This window comes from Cheilinus undulatus, linkage group 22, assembly GCF_018320785.1.
Source record: "Cheilinus undulatus linkage group 22, ASM1832078v1, whole genome shotgun sequence".
NCBI classification, from domain to species: Eukaryota; Metazoa; Chordata; class Actinopteri; order Labriformes; family Labridae; genus Cheilinus; species Cheilinus undulatus.
The window spans coordinates 15,633,879-15,652,632 of record NC_054886.1 but is presented as its reverse complement, the minus strand read 5'-3'; the positions used below and the strand labels follow the sequence as shown (position 1 = coordinate 15,652,632).

At 38.0% G+C, this 18,754-nt stretch overlaps 1 protein-coding gene across 1 annotated transcript in view; it reads right to left on the bottom strand.

The window, feature by feature from the left end:
* The window catches only part of poln (polymerase (DNA directed) nu), a 91,564-nt gene that overhangs the window by 71,230 nt on the left and 1,580 nt on the right, over positions 1-18,754 (bottom strand). Inside the window, exons 2-9 of the mRNA XM_041780131.1 lie at positions 14,904-15,004; positions 10,599-11,327; positions 7,627-7,796; positions 7,408-7,520; positions 6,716-6,852; positions 5,398-5,466; positions 5,255-5,315; positions 5,043-5,107 (exon numbers count right to left, since the gene is read on the bottom strand). Coding sequence (XP_041636065.1) covers positions 5,043-5,107; positions 5,255-5,315; positions 5,398-5,466; positions 6,716-6,852; positions 7,408-7,520; positions 7,627-7,796; positions 10,599-11,327; positions 14,904-15,004 — 1,445 coding nt within the window. The remainder of the gene's footprint in view (positions 1-5,042; positions 5,108-5,254; positions 5,316-5,397; positions 5,467-6,715; positions 6,853-7,407; positions 7,521-7,626; positions 7,797-10,598; positions 11,328-14,903; positions 15,005-18,754) is intronic.

Genomic DNA, 18,754 nt, shown 5'->3' with positions numbered 1-18,754 from the left:
ACATTTGAAATGTGATAAAAAAAAAAAAAAAGGAAGTTGCTGAGAAGTGGCATTAGAAACATTCCAGGAAGAGCAGTGGAAAAAATAAACACTGGCCATGTTTCAAACTGATACTGTTTTAATAAAAAGGGTAAAGTGCAGGGTTGATGTATTTATTCACTGCAATTTGGTGTCACTTCCAATCTCACTACACTTTCTTAATCTATTTTCCCCTGTCTGAAATTATCCAACTGTCTTATTCTCCTTCATTCTGTCGTTAGCATCATCTCCGGCCAATTAACTGCCAATGGTCCTGTCCTCATTTATGTCATAATCACGACTGTAAGGAGTCATATAATAGTGATGCAGTGAGTCAAAATGGCAGACAAATTGCTTTCCTTTTAATTGAAATCTTAATACTGGTACTACTTGTTCAATAATTAACAAATTAAGATGACAATATATTGCTGTAATTTTTGTATCACCCCAAGAACAGAGAGCGATAAAAAAAGGGAGAGTTAGAAGAAGAAAAGAGGATGGAATGGAGCTGGCAGTCCTGTACCAAAATTCCAAAATATGTACTTTTCTCTCTCTGTCTCACTCTTCGCCCAGAGCAGCCTCCAGACTGTCTCATCAATATTGGATGCTATCCCCTTCAGTACTGTGTATGACACACAAACACACACACATTCAGTGGAATGAGTACAGCAGACTATTGTAGGGCATTGTTTCGGTTTGCATCTCATCAAAATGTTGACTTTGAGTTTGATCTTAACATGATGGGTGTTTACGCAAGATGCCAATCTAATGTGATCTGAAAAGTGCCTTTGGACAGAAAATTTGTCCTTCAGAGTTTTCAAAAACACTTGTAAAAAAGACAAAAAAAAGAGCATGTTTTTAGGATGAAGGTTGACAGACAGGAGTGATCCTCTGCTTGGTGTTCAGACAGGTGAACTTGACAGCTCAGATAAAAGGAAATCCGACACGACAGAGTGGGGATACGCGTGGCTGCACACACACAGGCCCATATTACAAAAACACAAGTGTGTGCACACATAACTCTGCAGCATCCTGCAGAAACTCCAGTGCCTCTGAGTGTTGGTGTGCTGAGGCAGACAGTGATGCTGCTTCCTGCAGCACAGCCTCTTCAAGGAAAAGAGACTCTCCTTCCTATTTATAGTAACACGGCAAGATACCAAATTCCAAAAAGCTCTACAACAACACCCCCACTGGTGTCTGCAAGACTTGTAGCTGGGTTTGAAATATGTGCTTGTCTCTATTGATGCATAGGGAGAGTTGTGTCTTCTAAAGCATGTATATGTTTGTCTTGGTGTGTCTCAGACCACTCTCAAGTGTAGTCTCCACAATTGGTTTTTATCTGCATGCATACAGGCAAGGTCCCAGGAGATAGTCCACCCACCTCAACACTAATCCTCCCCAGAAGGAAAAAAAGAGAAATTGTTATTTTTCCGTTCCTCTCTCAGGCTCTTGAGGGAGGTTTCTTGTGTTTCTCACATCCTCCCAGTGTTTTGCTCTCATTTGTTTTAATACAGCAGCTGTCGACTGCACTGTGGTTCCAAAGCCAGACCAAAAAATGTAATCAGCTAAGAGTGATGTGGTGCAAATCTGAGCTGACCCTGAACATCTTGCCTGGCTAAAACAAAATATCAGAGACAGTATTTCAAGTAATGCTGTTTGGCAAACACTAAAACATTGAACTCAAGTACATGGGTCAATGTCAGTTTATCATAATCCTTTATCATAAACTATTAAAAAAATCGACAAAAGGTTAGATGGAAATAAATGGTTTGATATACATAAAAAGCCTTATAATGGATTTTCTTAGTGTCAAAGAATTTGTTCATCTCAGGATGAATTTGTTATTAGTGCTGTCAAACGATTACAATTTTTAATCAGATTAATCATAGGGTTGCTGTGGATTTATTTTGATTAATCATGATTAAATATCATTAATTTTTAATCTATATTGATTGCATTTCATTTTGCATAAGCAAACAGACTCAATCCTTGACCAACGTATGTTTTGCATTAATACGGTATTTTAAGCTGGAAGTGCTTCGGTGAAAAGAAAAGTCCTCCCTGCAGAATGTGCATAATACTTTATGTCAGTTGACTGTTCCGTCTTGTTTTTCGTACTCAAATTTCCCATCGAGAGGGCCAACGTGCTGTTTAGCATCTTCCATATCGAGTTGGTTGGTCACTACCGATCAAAGGCCCATTTGCGCATGCTTGACAGTATGCTCAACGGTAAACCTACTTTGACAAACTGCCCGAAATGCGTTGCCAGAGACGTTTCAGGGATTTTGAGTCATTCTGTGCTGTAGATGGGTTAATTGTGTTAAAATTTTTAATCAGATTAATCATGATGACGGATTAATCCATAATAACGTGTTCATTTTGACAGCCCTATTTATTATTGATATTTACACTAAGCAGCAACCTTCACTGCTGGCAAAAGAAATTGAGTCCACTTGAGCCTGTCTCAAAAGACTGAGGAATCCCCAATAGGACATACCAATATGTCAAAATACGGTGTAAAAATGTATTAATAAACATATGAAAGCTTATGACTCTGTCCTTGTGATTACTGTTAAACAGTCTGACAATAGTTAAAGACAAGGGTCTTGCAGTGACTTAGTGAAATAGTTTCTGGAAATCAGTCATACAATTGCTGGGAATAATCCACTGGTGTGAGTTGTTCCAAGAAATAGGTTAAGCTCAGTTAAAGGAGCAGAGTGAATGGCCAAGAATGTCCAGATGTTTTCCTCATAAGGTCTTTGATGAATGCAGTGAAGTAGGACGAAGTCATTAATGAAAGGCTGATTTATCACTTGTGTCAGCAGCGACAGTAAAGCTGGAAACACACAAGATGATTAGACGTGACTTGATTCAAGGTTTTGTTGAATTAACCGCGTGTCCAAATAATCCTCAAGTGTGTGGTGTCAGTACAGTTATTTCACTGCTCCCTGTTGCATCCAAGCCTAACTGATCTAGGTAAGGCTTCCTTTGCAATTACTAAAGAGAGCAAGCAGACCAAGTAGCATCACCAAAAGGACTACAAACACAACGATACCTTGTTCTCAGCCAAGACTTCACCCATATTCTTTTCCTTGTTTTTTTTTTTTTTCCCTGGAACTCCAACATATGCCAGGAAAGCCAGCTCAGGACATCAGTCATCCTTCATGTTTGTTTTTCATCTGAAATCACATTTGCTCACACGTTTCTGTGTGATCTTGTATGTGTGGAATCTCCACTGTGAAACAGTGACTACAAAAAGCATGCTGTCTCATGGTCTGGCCGAATCATTGAGAGTGTGCTTTTGGAGGATAACAATGTTTAAAACCTGTTGAAACTGTCCTCATGCCATCTTCACCCAAATTTTGTCAAATTGGTAAAGATCTGGAAATTTTCTAGGGTGTAGCCAGCATGAGTCAGCCACTGGAAAGTTAACACAAGTGGTATATGCAGAGGTTGGACATACAAAAGGGAAATACTTCATTAATGCATCTTGGTAGACACTATTTTGTGTCCCATGGGACAGTATTCCTTTTAGCTTATTAAGAGGTTTTTTTTCTTATCTGGTACACTTTTGACACTTTATATCCTCCTTATCCATCAACACACACACTGGCTGTAGGTCTGCCGCTGCTCTCAGTCTGATGACTGTCTGCCCCTCTTTCCATCCCTCCTGTCAAAAGTTACGTTGTTATTCCTCATAAACAAGTTTCCATCACCCACTGGTGTGTGTAGGAAGCTTCTTGTTGATGATGTCGCTGAAGTTAATAATGAAAGGGCGTGCTTTTAAGCAGCATTGGACCCTTTTACAACATTTTAAAGCAGTATACTTTTAAACAGGAATGTCTGCACATACAGTGCTTAACAAATTTATTAGACCACCTGTAATATTTGTCTCAGAGACCATCCAGCACCATGAAGTGCTTTAATGCGGACTCTTTCATTTTCAGTGAGCTCTCCACGTTTTACCATTTTGAACAGGAATGAGGAATTTCAAACTGAATTCACCTTTTTATACCCAAATTTGAGCTGGCTCACCGGGCTTCTCTGAGAAGTAAGAAATTAATCGAGCACAACATTCAACCACTAAAACTCATTTTTCTGTTGAGGAACGCAAGTAAATAACTATAATATGACATAATAATCAAGAAATAATAATGTGCTTTACTATTTTTTTTAGTTTTTTTTTAACTCTGTAAATTTGAAAGTTCATGGATAACAATAATAATTATATTTTAGCATTAAAAATATCATTTGGGTTAAAGAACTTCTACATATTGGTGTATTAACCATTACAGAAACATAAAAAATGTTTTTGGTAATTACCAATGCTGTTAATTTAGGGCAGCTGTGGCATAAACCTTACTTTGGGTGGTGGTCTAATAAATTTTTTAAGCACTGTAAGTAGATAAATACACTGTTTATGGACATAACACTGCTACATGTCTCTGAATGCAGACGAATATACTCATCTCTGTGTGTTTGTGTGCACACTCAGGAGAGTCTCACGCTACACAGGCAGGGAGGTCAGATAGAGAGACTTTCCTGTTAATGAATAGATGGCATATGTCTTTTTTTCATCAAGTTTACCACACAATGGTGGGTAGTTGTTGAAAAGAGTGATGCATGCATATATATATATATATATGAATGAATATATATAACTTATATATAAATATATATTCATTCAGTCTTATTCTGTTGCTGTATGGCACTTAAAAAAAGCTGCTGAAATGAAAGTAAACTGAAACCTCTCCTTTCCATCTTTAAACATAAACAGCAGATTACTGCACTCACTGCTGCTGTTCCATTGTTGTGTTCTGTAGGGAAATTAACATTAGCCATGAGGCGAGTGTTGATAACTCCTGGCTGTGTGTGATAAGTACCTCATCTGCCAGCAGCCAAATATTAAAAAACCCTCCTTTGTTTAGTCCAAATGTTCTGCTGTACTTATTTATAACATTAACAAGAAACTTTCCAAATGCACCAGTGTTCAAATGAATTTGGTGTGTGATGTTGTGTCTCACCCCCAGCAGGTCTGACATTTTCTTAAGAGCTTCTTTGTCCACATGGATGCAGTGACTCTCCATGGCTGAAACAACGTAAGCATTTACTGATCCACATGACCTCAATATCAAAGCTGTGGCAAAGCTGTGTTGCAAAATAAACTTTTATAGTCATATTAAAAGGTATTTCTTTTCTGCAAAGACTTTTAAAAAACCAGAAGAGTTGTCCTCACCGGCCAGAACAGAAATCATTTTCAGCTCCATGTCTGAGTACAGCTCCCGCAGCCCCTGGCTCTACAGATGTACAGTCAGTCACATTTGAGTATATACTCTACATACACCTACTGTATGTGTAAGTGTGTATACATAAAATTACCTGAAGTTTAGAGCAAAGCTCCATGTTAAGCCAGTGAAGTGAACAGAGATATGAAATGACCTGAGAAGCCTAAGAAAAAAAAATAGACATACAGTGCAGCAGGTGGGGACAAACAAAGCTCAGCTGCTTTCTTAAAGATTTAGATTTAGTTCAACAGTTCAGACAACAATGAATGGGTTCTTTCATGAAGTACAACCTTTTTCAGGTGTGTTTAAGATCTGAAGGTTAAATCCAATCACTGTCTTTTACGTACAAAAGATGAAGATAGTGCAGCATGGGAAGTATTGATTTATCAGTAAAATAATCTGGGCCCAGTTGTACAAAAGGTTTAATCTGTCATGTGTGACCTTTGTAGTCATTTCCAGATTGAGTCTTGTCTTTCCTGTTTCATTTTGTTGCTTTTTCCTCAGTGTTTCATGTTTTGTCTTTATCAGCTTTGATTTTGAGTTTTTTTTTATCGCAGCCCTAAGTTGATATGTGTCCTGTTGTATGTTTATCTGTCTCTTCCCTAGTGTTTTCAACTTCCTGCATGTTATATTACCTTCACCTTTGTAAAATAATTCAGATTAGAATAGCCCAGATTTGGCAACCACTCTTTGCTGTGAGGGGTTATGTAATCCATTTTACTTTTGTCCTGATTTTCAAAGAAAAAACAAATTAGATGTTATCAACTGGCATACATTAAAAAAAAATCAGAAAATCAAAATAGTATTGTCTTTCATGAGAGTTTCAAATGGCATACTTTTTTCCACAAAAACTTCAGGATCTACAAGTTATTATTGGTGTCATATTTTATAGAGACAAAATTCACCAGAGTTTCAGTTCTATTGTCTACTTTATCAACATGGCAGCTCAAGTTAAACATGTGGAAAATGTTTGAAGCATCAACATCTGTTTAAAAAAATTGTTTTGTTTGATCTACCTCCAAGTCCTAGATTTTTATTTTTGAAATCAAGGATTAATTCAGTTACTCTGCCTAAATAACTGTTTTTTATTTAATAAAGGTTTTTCCAATCCTGCTTAAAAGTTCTGAAAAACACACACTTGAGATTTTATCATCATAAACAACAAGATTAGATTACTTGACCATATTCATATTCATTCTCAAACTCCATTTGAAGATTTAACTCAGTCTAAAAGCTTTAATAAGATCCAAGGATATTTGAACAACCTGGCCCAGGGCTTAGGTAACTGTGAAGAGTATCTACTGTATAGTTCAACTACATAACGACAACTTTCCAGATCTATAACCGCCTCTGTTGATAATCCTATTGTCCTAGTAGGAAATTTTCCAGCTTTTACACCAATCTTAGCTGACCTTCTTGGTACCAAGGGCAGGGGATGCACAGGGTGTTTCATAGTGTTTTTTGAGAAGCTCTTGATAGCAAGAGAAGGGGTTTGCAGGATCCAGTAGCCAGCCTGACACCTGTGGGTCCTGGATATGACAGCCTGCCACTGCAGAGAGAAAAGACGTTACTACTGAGACAAACCCGCAAAAGTTTGTGAAGATTGCAGTACTTCTATGAAAATATGCTAATTTGTGTTCATGTATTTAGTAGCTTATTAAATATCTCCACTGCAGGTGTGGGTTGACAAGTGTCTGTTTTGTTTTAAGTGTTTTTTCTTTTTTTGAAACTGGTCTTCATTAAATTCTTTTACAAATAATATCAGTCTGTCTAAACCTGTTATTTTTTTAATTAATGAAACTTCTTCTTTGTATTACTTTATCTTTGATTAAGAGGATTTTCTGCCAGCTGTTTGCCTCGTGTGATCCTGTTAAAAAACTCATCTGAAGAGAGAAAAAACAATAAAAAGAACTCCAAACTTCAAACAGCCTCCTTTTAAGCTCCAGGCTACAATTCTCATTTCAGTGGAGTACCACTTCAGCAAAGGATTCATGAATCAAAGTTCTTGATAAAAGAAGAATAAATTTACAAAGAAGTGTTCTGAAACTGTTCAGCATGACAACAAATGAAGGTGTCTATGTGCATTTATTATCATGTACTCTGCCTTGTTTCCAGCTGAGGTCTTGTCTGTAAACCTGCAGAGCTGTACGCAGAAAATCCTTGGCCTTATAGCACACCACCAGTTGAGATCCTGATAACACCTGTAGCAGCATATCCCTGTGGAACGCACACACATACTCATTAGTATACTACTATTACTTCTATTTTACACTAAATAAGCATTAAACACTAGACGTTCACCTCCACCTGCACACAAACAGACCTGGTAAAGAGCTCCTGTCTCTGGTGTGCGTGCTGCTGAGTCCATGCAGGTGTGTGCTCTAAATTTAAATAGACCAGACTGTCATTTGGCTCAAGCAAGTCCTCTGGTGAGCTGCAGTCCAGATTGTTCTTCATTAGAACGAGAAGGCCACACACTGGAGGAGTGAGTTTCTGTATCAATGAGCAAAGAGGGAAATCAATGCAAGCAGATTGTTAATGATGCAGAAGTCCCAAAGTAAAAGTGTTTATACTAATCCTGAAAGAACTGGAACAGATTCTACTTACAAATAAGTCATTTTTCATTTACTTGTGCAAATTGAACTAAAACAATAATCTTGAATTTTTCAAAATAACATTAGAACTAAGGGCTTGGTCATTAACTGTGTAAGAATAGATAATGCCTCTTCATTTCCTCTTGTTGTGCAGTGAAGAACTCAAAATATCCACCACAATGGGTGCCGACATTTTGCTCTGGTAAAATCTTTTGGAGCACGAGTAGGCTAGTAGATTCTCGGAACGGGTACGCTTATTCAAGTACTCAAGTACTAGGGCCGTCATTTTTTATTTGAAATTCAAACATTCCTTCAAACTAGAGGGTGAAAGTTCATATTTAAACTGTAATGAGCCGTTTACACACAATCTATCAGCAAACCATGTTACTTGAAGTAGTCTGCCTTTCAATTCAGCAGAGAGTGCGCAACCTGACAGTTGAGTGCCCTCTTTACCTCAGTAAATAAAGATAGTGGCGTGGTTAGTTTGACAAAGATGGAGGGCAAGCAGAGCAACGAGCGTTCAATAACGACACCAAAACACTCTAGAATCTCTGTGTGAAAATAGTTTGGATTCTACACCATGGATGGTAAAATAAAAAACTGGGGGTGCGATTCAGGAGATGTAAACCTACATAAAGAAGACTTCTCTCTCTGCCGACAGCAAACACTTTCTTTGGTGGAGAGACATAGGGCGCACTAGATGCCTGCAGCTCACAAAGCTGGCGCGAAAGCATTTGGGCTGAGCAGTTAATCGCAAATTAGATTAAATCGCAATATGGCCTGCTGCAATTTTCAAAGGTGCAATACTTCTTTAACCTGAAATTTGTGTCAGGTTTTTTTGTATGCAGTTTTTTGCAGCAGAGATGTTATGCATTACATATCATGCAATCATTTTATTGACATATTTTTAGAGTAGTGTACAAAAAAATATTTTTTCTTCATTTTTGTATGTTTTTTATTAAATATAGAATTCTATAAATTCTATAGATTTTTTTTAAAAAATGCATGAGAAGACGAACTTAAGAAATAATCGCATATCAAATCGTAATCACAATATTGGATAAAAAAAAAATCACAATAAGATTATTTTCCCAACTCTTTCAGCCCTACCAGGAACCTCTGTGCACTCTGAGCAGGTGTTCTCATATGGTTAATATTGTAATAAAAAGAGCTGCACTTGAATTGACAAACTTGTCTTTCTAGCAAAGAATCACCAGAATACATTCTAGCACATTTTCATCTTTTAAATAATATGAAGGGTTTTTTTTGTTTTTGTTGATTGACAGCCCTATCAAGTACTTCATGTAGCTGTCATTACTCAAGTAACTTTGCACATTAATAAGGGACAGAGCACATGCTGTTATAGGTTTCCAGAGTGCTTTCTCTGAGTACAAGTTGTAAGAAATAATGAGTTAAGAAAGTAATAGAATACACATAAGTGAAACATTTCCAGCCACAGCTCTGGTTTTCATCAAGCAGTGCTTTTAAACAGCTTTGTGAACTCTCAAGGGACACATGACTTATATCACAGATGAGCCATTAGCCCTACGCTCAAATATATGCTCAAATTCAGTTTAGTGGAAAGAGAGGCTTTGGTAAGCTCATGGAATTTGTCAAACCAAAGTAAAAGCTACCACTGTGGCTAACAACAGCAACATGAGTAGGACAGGTGTGTGGCAGGTGTATGAGAAAGAGCAGCAGAACTACGACAGACACACGGGTAGATCTCCATAAAGTCATATGTTCTTGATAGCTATTTTGAGTGATGGGGAAGGCTGAATAAGGTGATGAAAGAGTGGGGAATGTTATGCGGTGAAATAGCCACTGGCCAGACTTGAACCCACAGCGTGTACATGGGGGACCACCTTACCACTAGGCCATCTGCGTCCCATGTTGTTTCCTTATACAGTTTAGACACAAGTAACAATCCTGCTACAGTACCATGCTTTGCCACTTAACTCAGAAATGGGGTTTAAAGTATTGATAGGCAGCTCATTACAAAAAACATAGGGGGCCATTAGCACAACATATGCTTTGTTAGCGAGTACTCAAGTACTTGTTCATTAAGTCATGCAAGTGCTGGAGAATTATATTAATGTAATATCTCATCCCAAGTACAGTCTGCTGGAGTTTTGACGTCTTGACCCTTTTGTAAACCAGCAGAGATTATTCTTGAGTCAGCACTCACGATACATAAAAGCACAATCATATTTATGTTACTGTTGATTACATTTCCCCTCACTGTTACCCTCAGTGCAGCAGGATCCATATTGGTCAATAGGCCGTCAGGACTGGCTTCATACTTCTTTTTATAGCATCAAATAACTAATCAAAAGAAACCTATCATAAAACAAACACTTGGGAATAAAGTCAACATGATGGGGCCTAACTTTAAAGACAGATATCATTCTACAGAAACATTAATTTGTTGTCTATTTTGACTTTTAAGTTTGACCTGTTTAATAATGTGAGGAGGTGGAGCTCATGAATTATACTACAGGCAGTCAGCAGGGGGGGGCTCCAAAGGTGTTAGCATCACTTTTGGGAATAGTCCCATTGTCCATCATTTTACACAGTTGATGGGCCTGACCTTTGCTTTATACATAGATCCCATTTTTTGACAGCAACATTGGAAGCTTTTTCCAGTGGCTAATTTAAACCAATGGTAGCTCATCATTTGCAACCTTGGTGTTCTATGTACCTGTTCAGGGTCTAACTGAGTCGTCCCATCTCTGTAAACCAAGGTTAGCGCTAACACTTTGGCTTTTCCAGCATCCTCGAGAATCTGCATCCTCTCCTCCGAGTTCATTTTCCCAGAATCCTTCACTCTTGGATCAGATGTCAAGAATGCAGTCAAACAGCCAGCTCTAGATGGGTGCTGCCGTTTACCATCAGCTAGTACTTGTGATATTTTCAAACCATTTTTTCCCTGATCAGGCTCACGTTTGGCTCGCTTGTGCTTTGGTGGTTCACAGCAGCTTTCTGCAGCTGCACTCCGCTTCATTTGTTGGCTTTTCTTTGGGGTGCGTGGCTTTTTATGTACTTCTCTTAATCTATTTGAATGGCTTTCTTTACTCTGTGGCTGAAACGATGTTGCAGAGAGTTCAGGGGTTGATGTTTTGAGTTCACCTCCCTTTAGTCCATTATCATCCTTTGCCCTTTCTTCAGAGGAACGAAGTGGCTCCAACTTTGGAGTGCGCTTTGGCAGGTGAATTTTAGAAGGTGGGGGAGCATCTTCCTGTGTCCTCTTGAAAGAGAAGGAAGGGATCAGGGGGGCTTTAAAAAGATAGAGACTGCTTTCTGCTTGTTCTTTACTTGGTTGAATAATAGTTGAGGCCATTTCTTGCACTAAGGAGGAGTTCTGTCCAAAAGTGCTTGCTTGGGCCAGTACCACGCTTGAGCTGTTCCCTCTGATACTTCCATTAGCAGTCTACACATAAAAAAGGTGAACAGACAGGGACAGAGGAGATAGAGGGAACAGGAGAGGCAAAAATAGATTTAGAAAGACAGTCTGAAATATCAGAAGGCACTTGAATACAGACTCTGGCTGTCTCTGTTAGTTTTGTTACAAAGAGAATCAATACATTATCAGTAAATTACTTTAGAAAAGTCGGGGAAATTAAGTTAAGATTTCTGGCAGCTTATAATTAGCTTTAACACAGTGACAAATCCATGGTTTATTCTATTATTCCCATTCATGCTCTGCATATAGTTGGATGATACTAAATTTGTGAAAGAGGCAGTGAAAGCTGAGCCAAGTGAGCTGCAAAAAAAAAAAAAAAAAAAAAAAAAAAAACAGGATGTGAGAGAGGACACACAGTCAGCCCTGAGCGCTGTGTAGCAGACAAAACTACAGACAGTCAAGGCACTTGTTTGTGTGACAGCTTGCCTCGAGTAGTGCCACTAACACCCCTTCGTACTTATTTTTCATGACGGGAACAAAAATGACAATGACAATGAATATTTGACACTGTCCAACTATATCTGGAGGGATACAGTTAACTAAACTGGCAGATTAAATGTGTAGGATGTGTATGAATATATTTAGAATAAGTGGGGTGTGTTGTGTATCCATGCAATGCAATACTTTTCCTTTGGATTAACCAATCTGTTACTTACGGAAGTAATACAGGTGCAACTACATAATTAATAGTTAGATTTGTTCAAGTTAAAGTGATGAAATATCACCAAGCCAATATATAATTGTCCCCAGGTTGTTTGACATGATCATAAAATCACAAGTGCAAAATATATTAAAAAAAAAAAATACAGATTTCCAGTTTGACTATCAGCATCTCTGCGTCATGAGTCCTTATGGTGGCACTTATGACTTGATCAAACAGATGGAGGATTTAAAAAATAAACTGAGGTACATTTGAACAGTCCTGTTTGGTTGGGAAGGTCCATAACTAAGTGAAATGATGCAGAAGTCTTCAAGTCAGCCATTAAGAAACCTGTCTGAATTCTCTTCAAAATAAGAAAAGGAGCTTCACGGCCTGAATTTCACTGCGGGATTGCAGGAATCATCTATATAAACGCAATAAGATCATTCCTGTGACACTAATGACAATGATGCTAGTCATGTTAATCAGACATTAGAAACTGAAAGGAAGAGTGTAAAGACTATATCAGGCTGATCAGAGATAACAGTTATAGTCTATTCTATGATGCTTGAAAAAATGGACTGGAGGTCAAACTGACCTGTGATATCAAAAAATAAAATTACTATCAGAGACTTTTATTTCATTTCGGTAACTCCTGCAAACAAAATGATGCATCTTCAATTCACGGCAGCTGCAGAGCCATGATAGAGGCACCGTAAAGAACTACTTCACTCTTACATCTGATGGACCAACATGCGAAGTGGGTAGTTTAGCTCGCACCCTGCGCGCTTAGCTGCATGAGTTTAGCCCACGCGTTTTTTAAACCTGCACCACCTTTTCCACCATCTCTCCACCACAACACAACAAAGCCTTAACAAAACCAACCAGAAGGGGCTGGCGGCTTGTGGGAACCAAAGACTGTGCTTGTCGGGTAACCAAGGAGACACTGTGGGCGAGGTCCAGACTTCACACCAGGTACACACAGCTGCCATTTATTCGCCTCTGGTTTGTTGCTCAGCTCATGGTTGTGTTTTCACGTTTGGATGCAGTGACCGCAACTCCATTAATTGGGGTTGTCTAAGTTGCATTCATAACAATACACTGGATCATCCTTTATGAAAGGACAAATAAAGATACAACCCACAACTCTATGTGTCAGCTCTGTTTAAAGTGGCACAACTCTTGGCCTTTCACCAAAAGATGCCATCAACATGATCTTGGTAGATTTCAGTGTCATTGTCATTAAACTAAACAACAACTTTTATTCAAACTAATTCATGTGGGTAAATATAACAGAAGGGTGAGCAGAGGAATATTCTGTTCTCAAACAATTTTGCTATCTCCTCTTAATCTATAAGTCAATAATTCAAACTGCATTTGTGTTGCTATCTACAAGATCTCTAGACCAGTGCTTCCCAAAGTGTGTGCCAGGGACCTCAAGAGGGCCTCAGAAGTACTGTTGGTGGGCTGCAAGAGGTCATTAACAATAAATAAAAATCATACATAGTGAATTATGCATGCATTTTACCTTTTGAGGCATTCTATTATGCTATTTGTTTCATAAGGAGCTGTATCATATCATCCTTATCATGGGCAATAATGTGTAACATATCATACCAACCAATCACAAATTAGTTAGTCTCTTTCCCTTTTCAACTTTTTCACATCACTCTTTCTGCAATGTTTCAAATGCCCTTCTAAGATTCCTCATCTTTTTCCCCTCTTTATCTGTTGCAGAATAGGAGCATCAATAATTATAATCATCACGGGCCAAGTATCTCCTTTTCCACAACCTATCATACTGTGAGTTACCCTTCTATTCCAAGTTAATAAGCAAGTTAAGAGGCAAAGAACCAAAATGTACTTCAGAAGATACTTCATGATGCTCTTGAAAGGACAGGATAAATGGGAGGATGAAAAAAAAGATGAAAAACAAAATGGACAGAAATTTGATTCCCGTCTCTCCACAGCACACCTTCACCTCCCTGTAACCTTCTCATCATCTTCAAAACATCTTCATTATTCATAACTCTGACTCCCCCCTCTATTTATGCAAAAGCTCAGAGATTCTGCACGTTCATTTGTGTGCGTTTGTGCATGCAGACAATTCTGTATGCTCGTCAATAGAGGACTCGGTACGTAAGGAATTCCTGTGACTCAGCTCCCAGAGGAAAGTCTTCCTCATTCCCCTGTAAACACAACCCTTTTTTTCCTGCTGACAAAGTCATGAACCCCCCCAGGGTGCTGTGCTACAGGATATAGATAGAAAACGGAGGCAGGCTGTGGCCCGTCGCCCAGCACTGGGTGCAGGATGGTGTAAGAGAGTGATGAGGGGAGAAGTGAGAGAATAGATTGGTGTGTTTGCTGCTGACTGGAGCAGTACTGTGAATTTCTGCACCTTTCTACCTCTTTTCTTCTTCATCTTTCAGCCTCTCCCTGCATCCCTTCTTTATCCCTCTTTATCCCTTTACAGCCCTTTTCTGCAATATGTACCAGGGACCACTTCATCAGGCTTTTTTCTAACTTTACAACTCATCAGGGAGCTATCACTTCTCAGCCTGCTGCAAAACTGCCAACAGCAACGCATTCCACACAATCCAGATTGATTTCTATGTTCATCAGGGAAATAGAGGCCTAATCCGTTTGAAAATAGCTTTTTTAGATTCAGGACTTTGTGGTGGATTGCTCTTTGTTTGCTTTCAGGGATTATGGAAGTAGAGTGGGTGATAGACAAAAAGGAAAAAAGGAAGACACGTTAATCTTCAGAAATAAGCTACTCCCTGCCACTTAGTTACAGTGTTTTTGCTCTACTTGGGGGCCAAATTTATAAATATCACTCAAGAACTTTGTCCAAAGTCCTCTTCTCTGTGTGTGTTGTATAAAAAAAGCTTAAAGGGACTTACCTGTTCCTTTTCATTGAGATAGGGAGCTCTGAACCCTGACCTTCTTGACCTGCTCTCCTGGGACAATGCCAGCGTTGAACAGCCTTCTCTACCTGGATCCTCTGAAGGAAAGAGGCAGGGGGATGAGAGAATTCTACCAGATCACCTTTTTTCAGACTAATTCCTAAATCGATGAGCCTGCTCTGTTATGTAAACATGTCTGTGTAAGCATGTATGTGTGCGACCTCAGCAGTGTGACAGGACAAGGTCAGCCAACTCCAGAAATCTTCGCAGAGATCAAACTGACATTTTGTTACGACACTGCGCTGTGTGTGTGTGTGTGTTTGACTTGACTCAGCATTGTCTCAGCTGCTGAGACTCAAGCTTTCTTCCTGCGGCTGTAATGTGAGCCGACACACAACACCCTTTGTCAGTGCTGAGTTTCCTCAGCATCATCGCCTCCAATCTGATAGAAAAGATGCTGCCAGCATGAGTTTAAAACCATCTTGAGATGCTTCAGCACCCCCTAGCTGTTTTTTAAACCAGCCACTGGCCTCAGGAAAGGTCATGCTATGCTTTTTGGTTTTATCTTTAGGAACTGAAAATTTCACAGCTTCAATGTATTATACCTTTAGTAAGTTTGTGAAAATTTTAGAAGCTTAGATACCTTCAATAGTGCAGAATGTAAAAAGATAAAATATCCAGTATTTTTGCATTTTATTATACCAGAACATATCGATATAACCAAACACTTCTGGATTTTGAATGATAATTAAAATCCTAAAGCTGTTCAAGCTTTAACTGTGCGTCAGATGTGTTATTATGTGTTCAGGGACTTTTTCAGTATCAGAGTTGAGAATTAAAAACAAGAAAATGCCAAATTCAGGGCGACCAGCATGTTGTCAGTGTGGGGGGGGGGGGGGGGGGCAAAGATCTTTGGGGGGACATGAGGCTTTGTCAAAATTAGATTTGCAAATATTGATCAAAACCATAATAAAGCAGTTATTAAGTAGTTTATACAAAGGTATTTTGATTAAAAAAAGCATGCATGGGCCTTTTTAGGGTTTATCAATATAGAAATTAAAATATATGTTAATTTTTGATGGCAATGCGCCACTTTTTCATCTCTCTTGTGTCCTGAGGGGGGCTTCACTTTTCTTAGGTACATGTAGGGGGGGCGCCAAAGAAAAATGGTTGGGAAACACTACCCTAAGTGGACTTGCATATATTGCAAATTTTATTTAACACTGTTTTACTGCAATACTTAGTATATTTCTATTATCTTCTAAAGATTTCAATGCATTTTAAATTTCTCCCTTCATAAATTAGCAACATGGTTTGGTGCAAGGTAAGTGTACCCATTAAGCCCAGGCACCATTTAAGCCCACTTGCAACTCTGAAGTCAATTTAAAAAAAAAAAAGACAGGCCTGTCTAATGTTATACATTACTTTTTACAATCACACAATTTCTTGATTAAATGTCAGTTTTTGTTTGACACCAATCACATTTGTCGATACTGAAAAAGGCTCGCCTACGTTCGTGCAGTCTCAAGGAGGCTCAGATAAAGTCGCCTCAAAACTTTGGTGTTTTGGGACCCCTCAGAAAGAACCTCTTTTCAACTATTTTCAGCCACTGACTTGGTAAATACATTCATATTATGTAATTTGAGCGATTATTGATTTGTTTTTTTGTATATAAACAAGTAGTTTTTGTCATTTCTTGCTATTTAGTTTCATGTGAAAAGATGAGTCATGCTAGCTAGCGTAGCGAGCGAATCACTAGTCTGTACATGTAGCCCTACAGATAGATACACTGCTTAAGGATTAAAAATGATAAGTACACAAACTAAGTTTTTTCTGATTCATTTTACAAAAATCCTCAAATTGATACACAAAAAAATTGTTTGGGTGGGTGAAATATTTTCTAAAAATATCTTTTTTCCAAGGTGGGCTTAAATGGTACAGTGACCCAAAAAATAGCTAGCGTAAGCTAACTTTGAACAAGAACTCCTTGATAATTCAGAAAGTTTGGCTAAAAAGGGATGGCAAGTTTTACAGCATATTTAGGCTACAGGCATTTCTTTAAACATTTGTTTAATTTTGGTGAGAACATATTATCTTCATTTCCCTGGTAGTCACTGTAGAACCATTTAAGCCCAGTGTGTTCCATTTAAGCCCATCTTATGTGTTTCAATAGGAAATAATTACATTTTGAAAGCTTTTCACTGTAATCCTGTGCTGGATGTTGTTATACTAACTTCATTAACACGAGTACATCACAGATCACACACTGCCTAGAAGAACTGTTATGTCAGTTAATTTGGCATAATAATTTGTTTACAGTGAGAAAAATGCCAACAAAAAGAAAGAATTACAGCAACTGTCCTAAAATCATCATTGTTACAGCCAAACATTAAATCCAAGTTCAATAAGACATTGTTGATGCACTGTATTGTCATCTAATACTTTTAAAAACAAATACATTTTTCTTATTTTGTCAATATTAATCAAATTTTGTCAATATTAAATAAAATGTTCAATGAAATGTGAAATACTGAAGCCAATGAAAATTAGTTTTAGGCCTACTTAGTCATGTTTGTGGTGGTCCATTTTTACAAGCCAAACATTAAATCCAAGTTCAAAAAATCTATTTTGTTTAACATGTATAACATGTTACTGAATGAATATGTGTTTACTACCTAAAAAAATATAATGGATTTTTATATTTCTGTCAATAAATGTGGTTGTGGGCTTATTTGGAACACACGTGGGCTTAAATGGTATTTAGGTACCAATTAAGCCCATGCCAGACTTTGGACTTTATTCATAAAATTTCTTTAATTTGTTCTTTAAAATATGCATAAGTAAATAAATGTACTTTCAAATGAGAGATTATCCTTCATTTTAACAAATGATCATGTTTATAAACCATCTTTGTATCTATGTAAAATACATGAACTTAGATTTTGGTGGGCTTAATGGGTACACTTATGTTATATTTTGTGCTGATTGCTTGATAAGAACGCGACAACACAGAAAATAAGATTCCAGTAGTATTTGTTATTGTGGTATGCTTGTATGCCCTCTTACTTTGATAATGATGTGCTTTTCAAACATATTAGCTTGTCCTGACCCTTCTTTAGTTAGGTTTTGTTCAACACAAGATTCAAACAGCAACATTTTTCATCATGACATAAGTGACTGAAAATATTCAGGAGGAGGTGGTGGCAGTCACTGAGGCCAGAGAGGCTGCCTGTCACCAGTCATTTTAATTCTGGAGGACATAAGGACTGCATGTTGAGATTAATGGGTATTGAGTCTGTTGGGTCATGTTTGAAGGAAAGTGAGATTTTTAAGAACTTCTCCAGACAGAGGCCTTCTGGATTCATCATCTACAGACTGAGTTTCTGAGAGGTTTAAATGTGGAGTTCGCTCTTACTGACTTCTTACAAATTGCGCAAAGGACTTGTGTCGAGTGGAGAATTGGACTATTTTTATGTTGGGCATGAATCCGAATGAACAATATGTTTGGATGCATTGTCTAGAACAGTCGTCTTATAATTGTTTTTTGTTATCGTCATTATTAAGCTTCAGGTCCTGAGATGGCAGAATCACTTAAATAATGATTGATTAAAGCTGTGACTAAGGCTTGTTCATCCTTTACCCTTTCATTTGCTTTTTGTTTTTGCCTAATATCGTCTTCTACCTGTAATTTGATTATTTCTCTCTCTCTGTTTTAATTTGTATTGCATCAATTTGGATTCCTCATTTGATTATTCAGGTGGGTGTTTGTCATCTGTCATTGATTTTTTATAAAAAGGATCAAACCCGCATATATTGTTGAAACGCTGAAGAAAGCCTCTGGCTTAAAT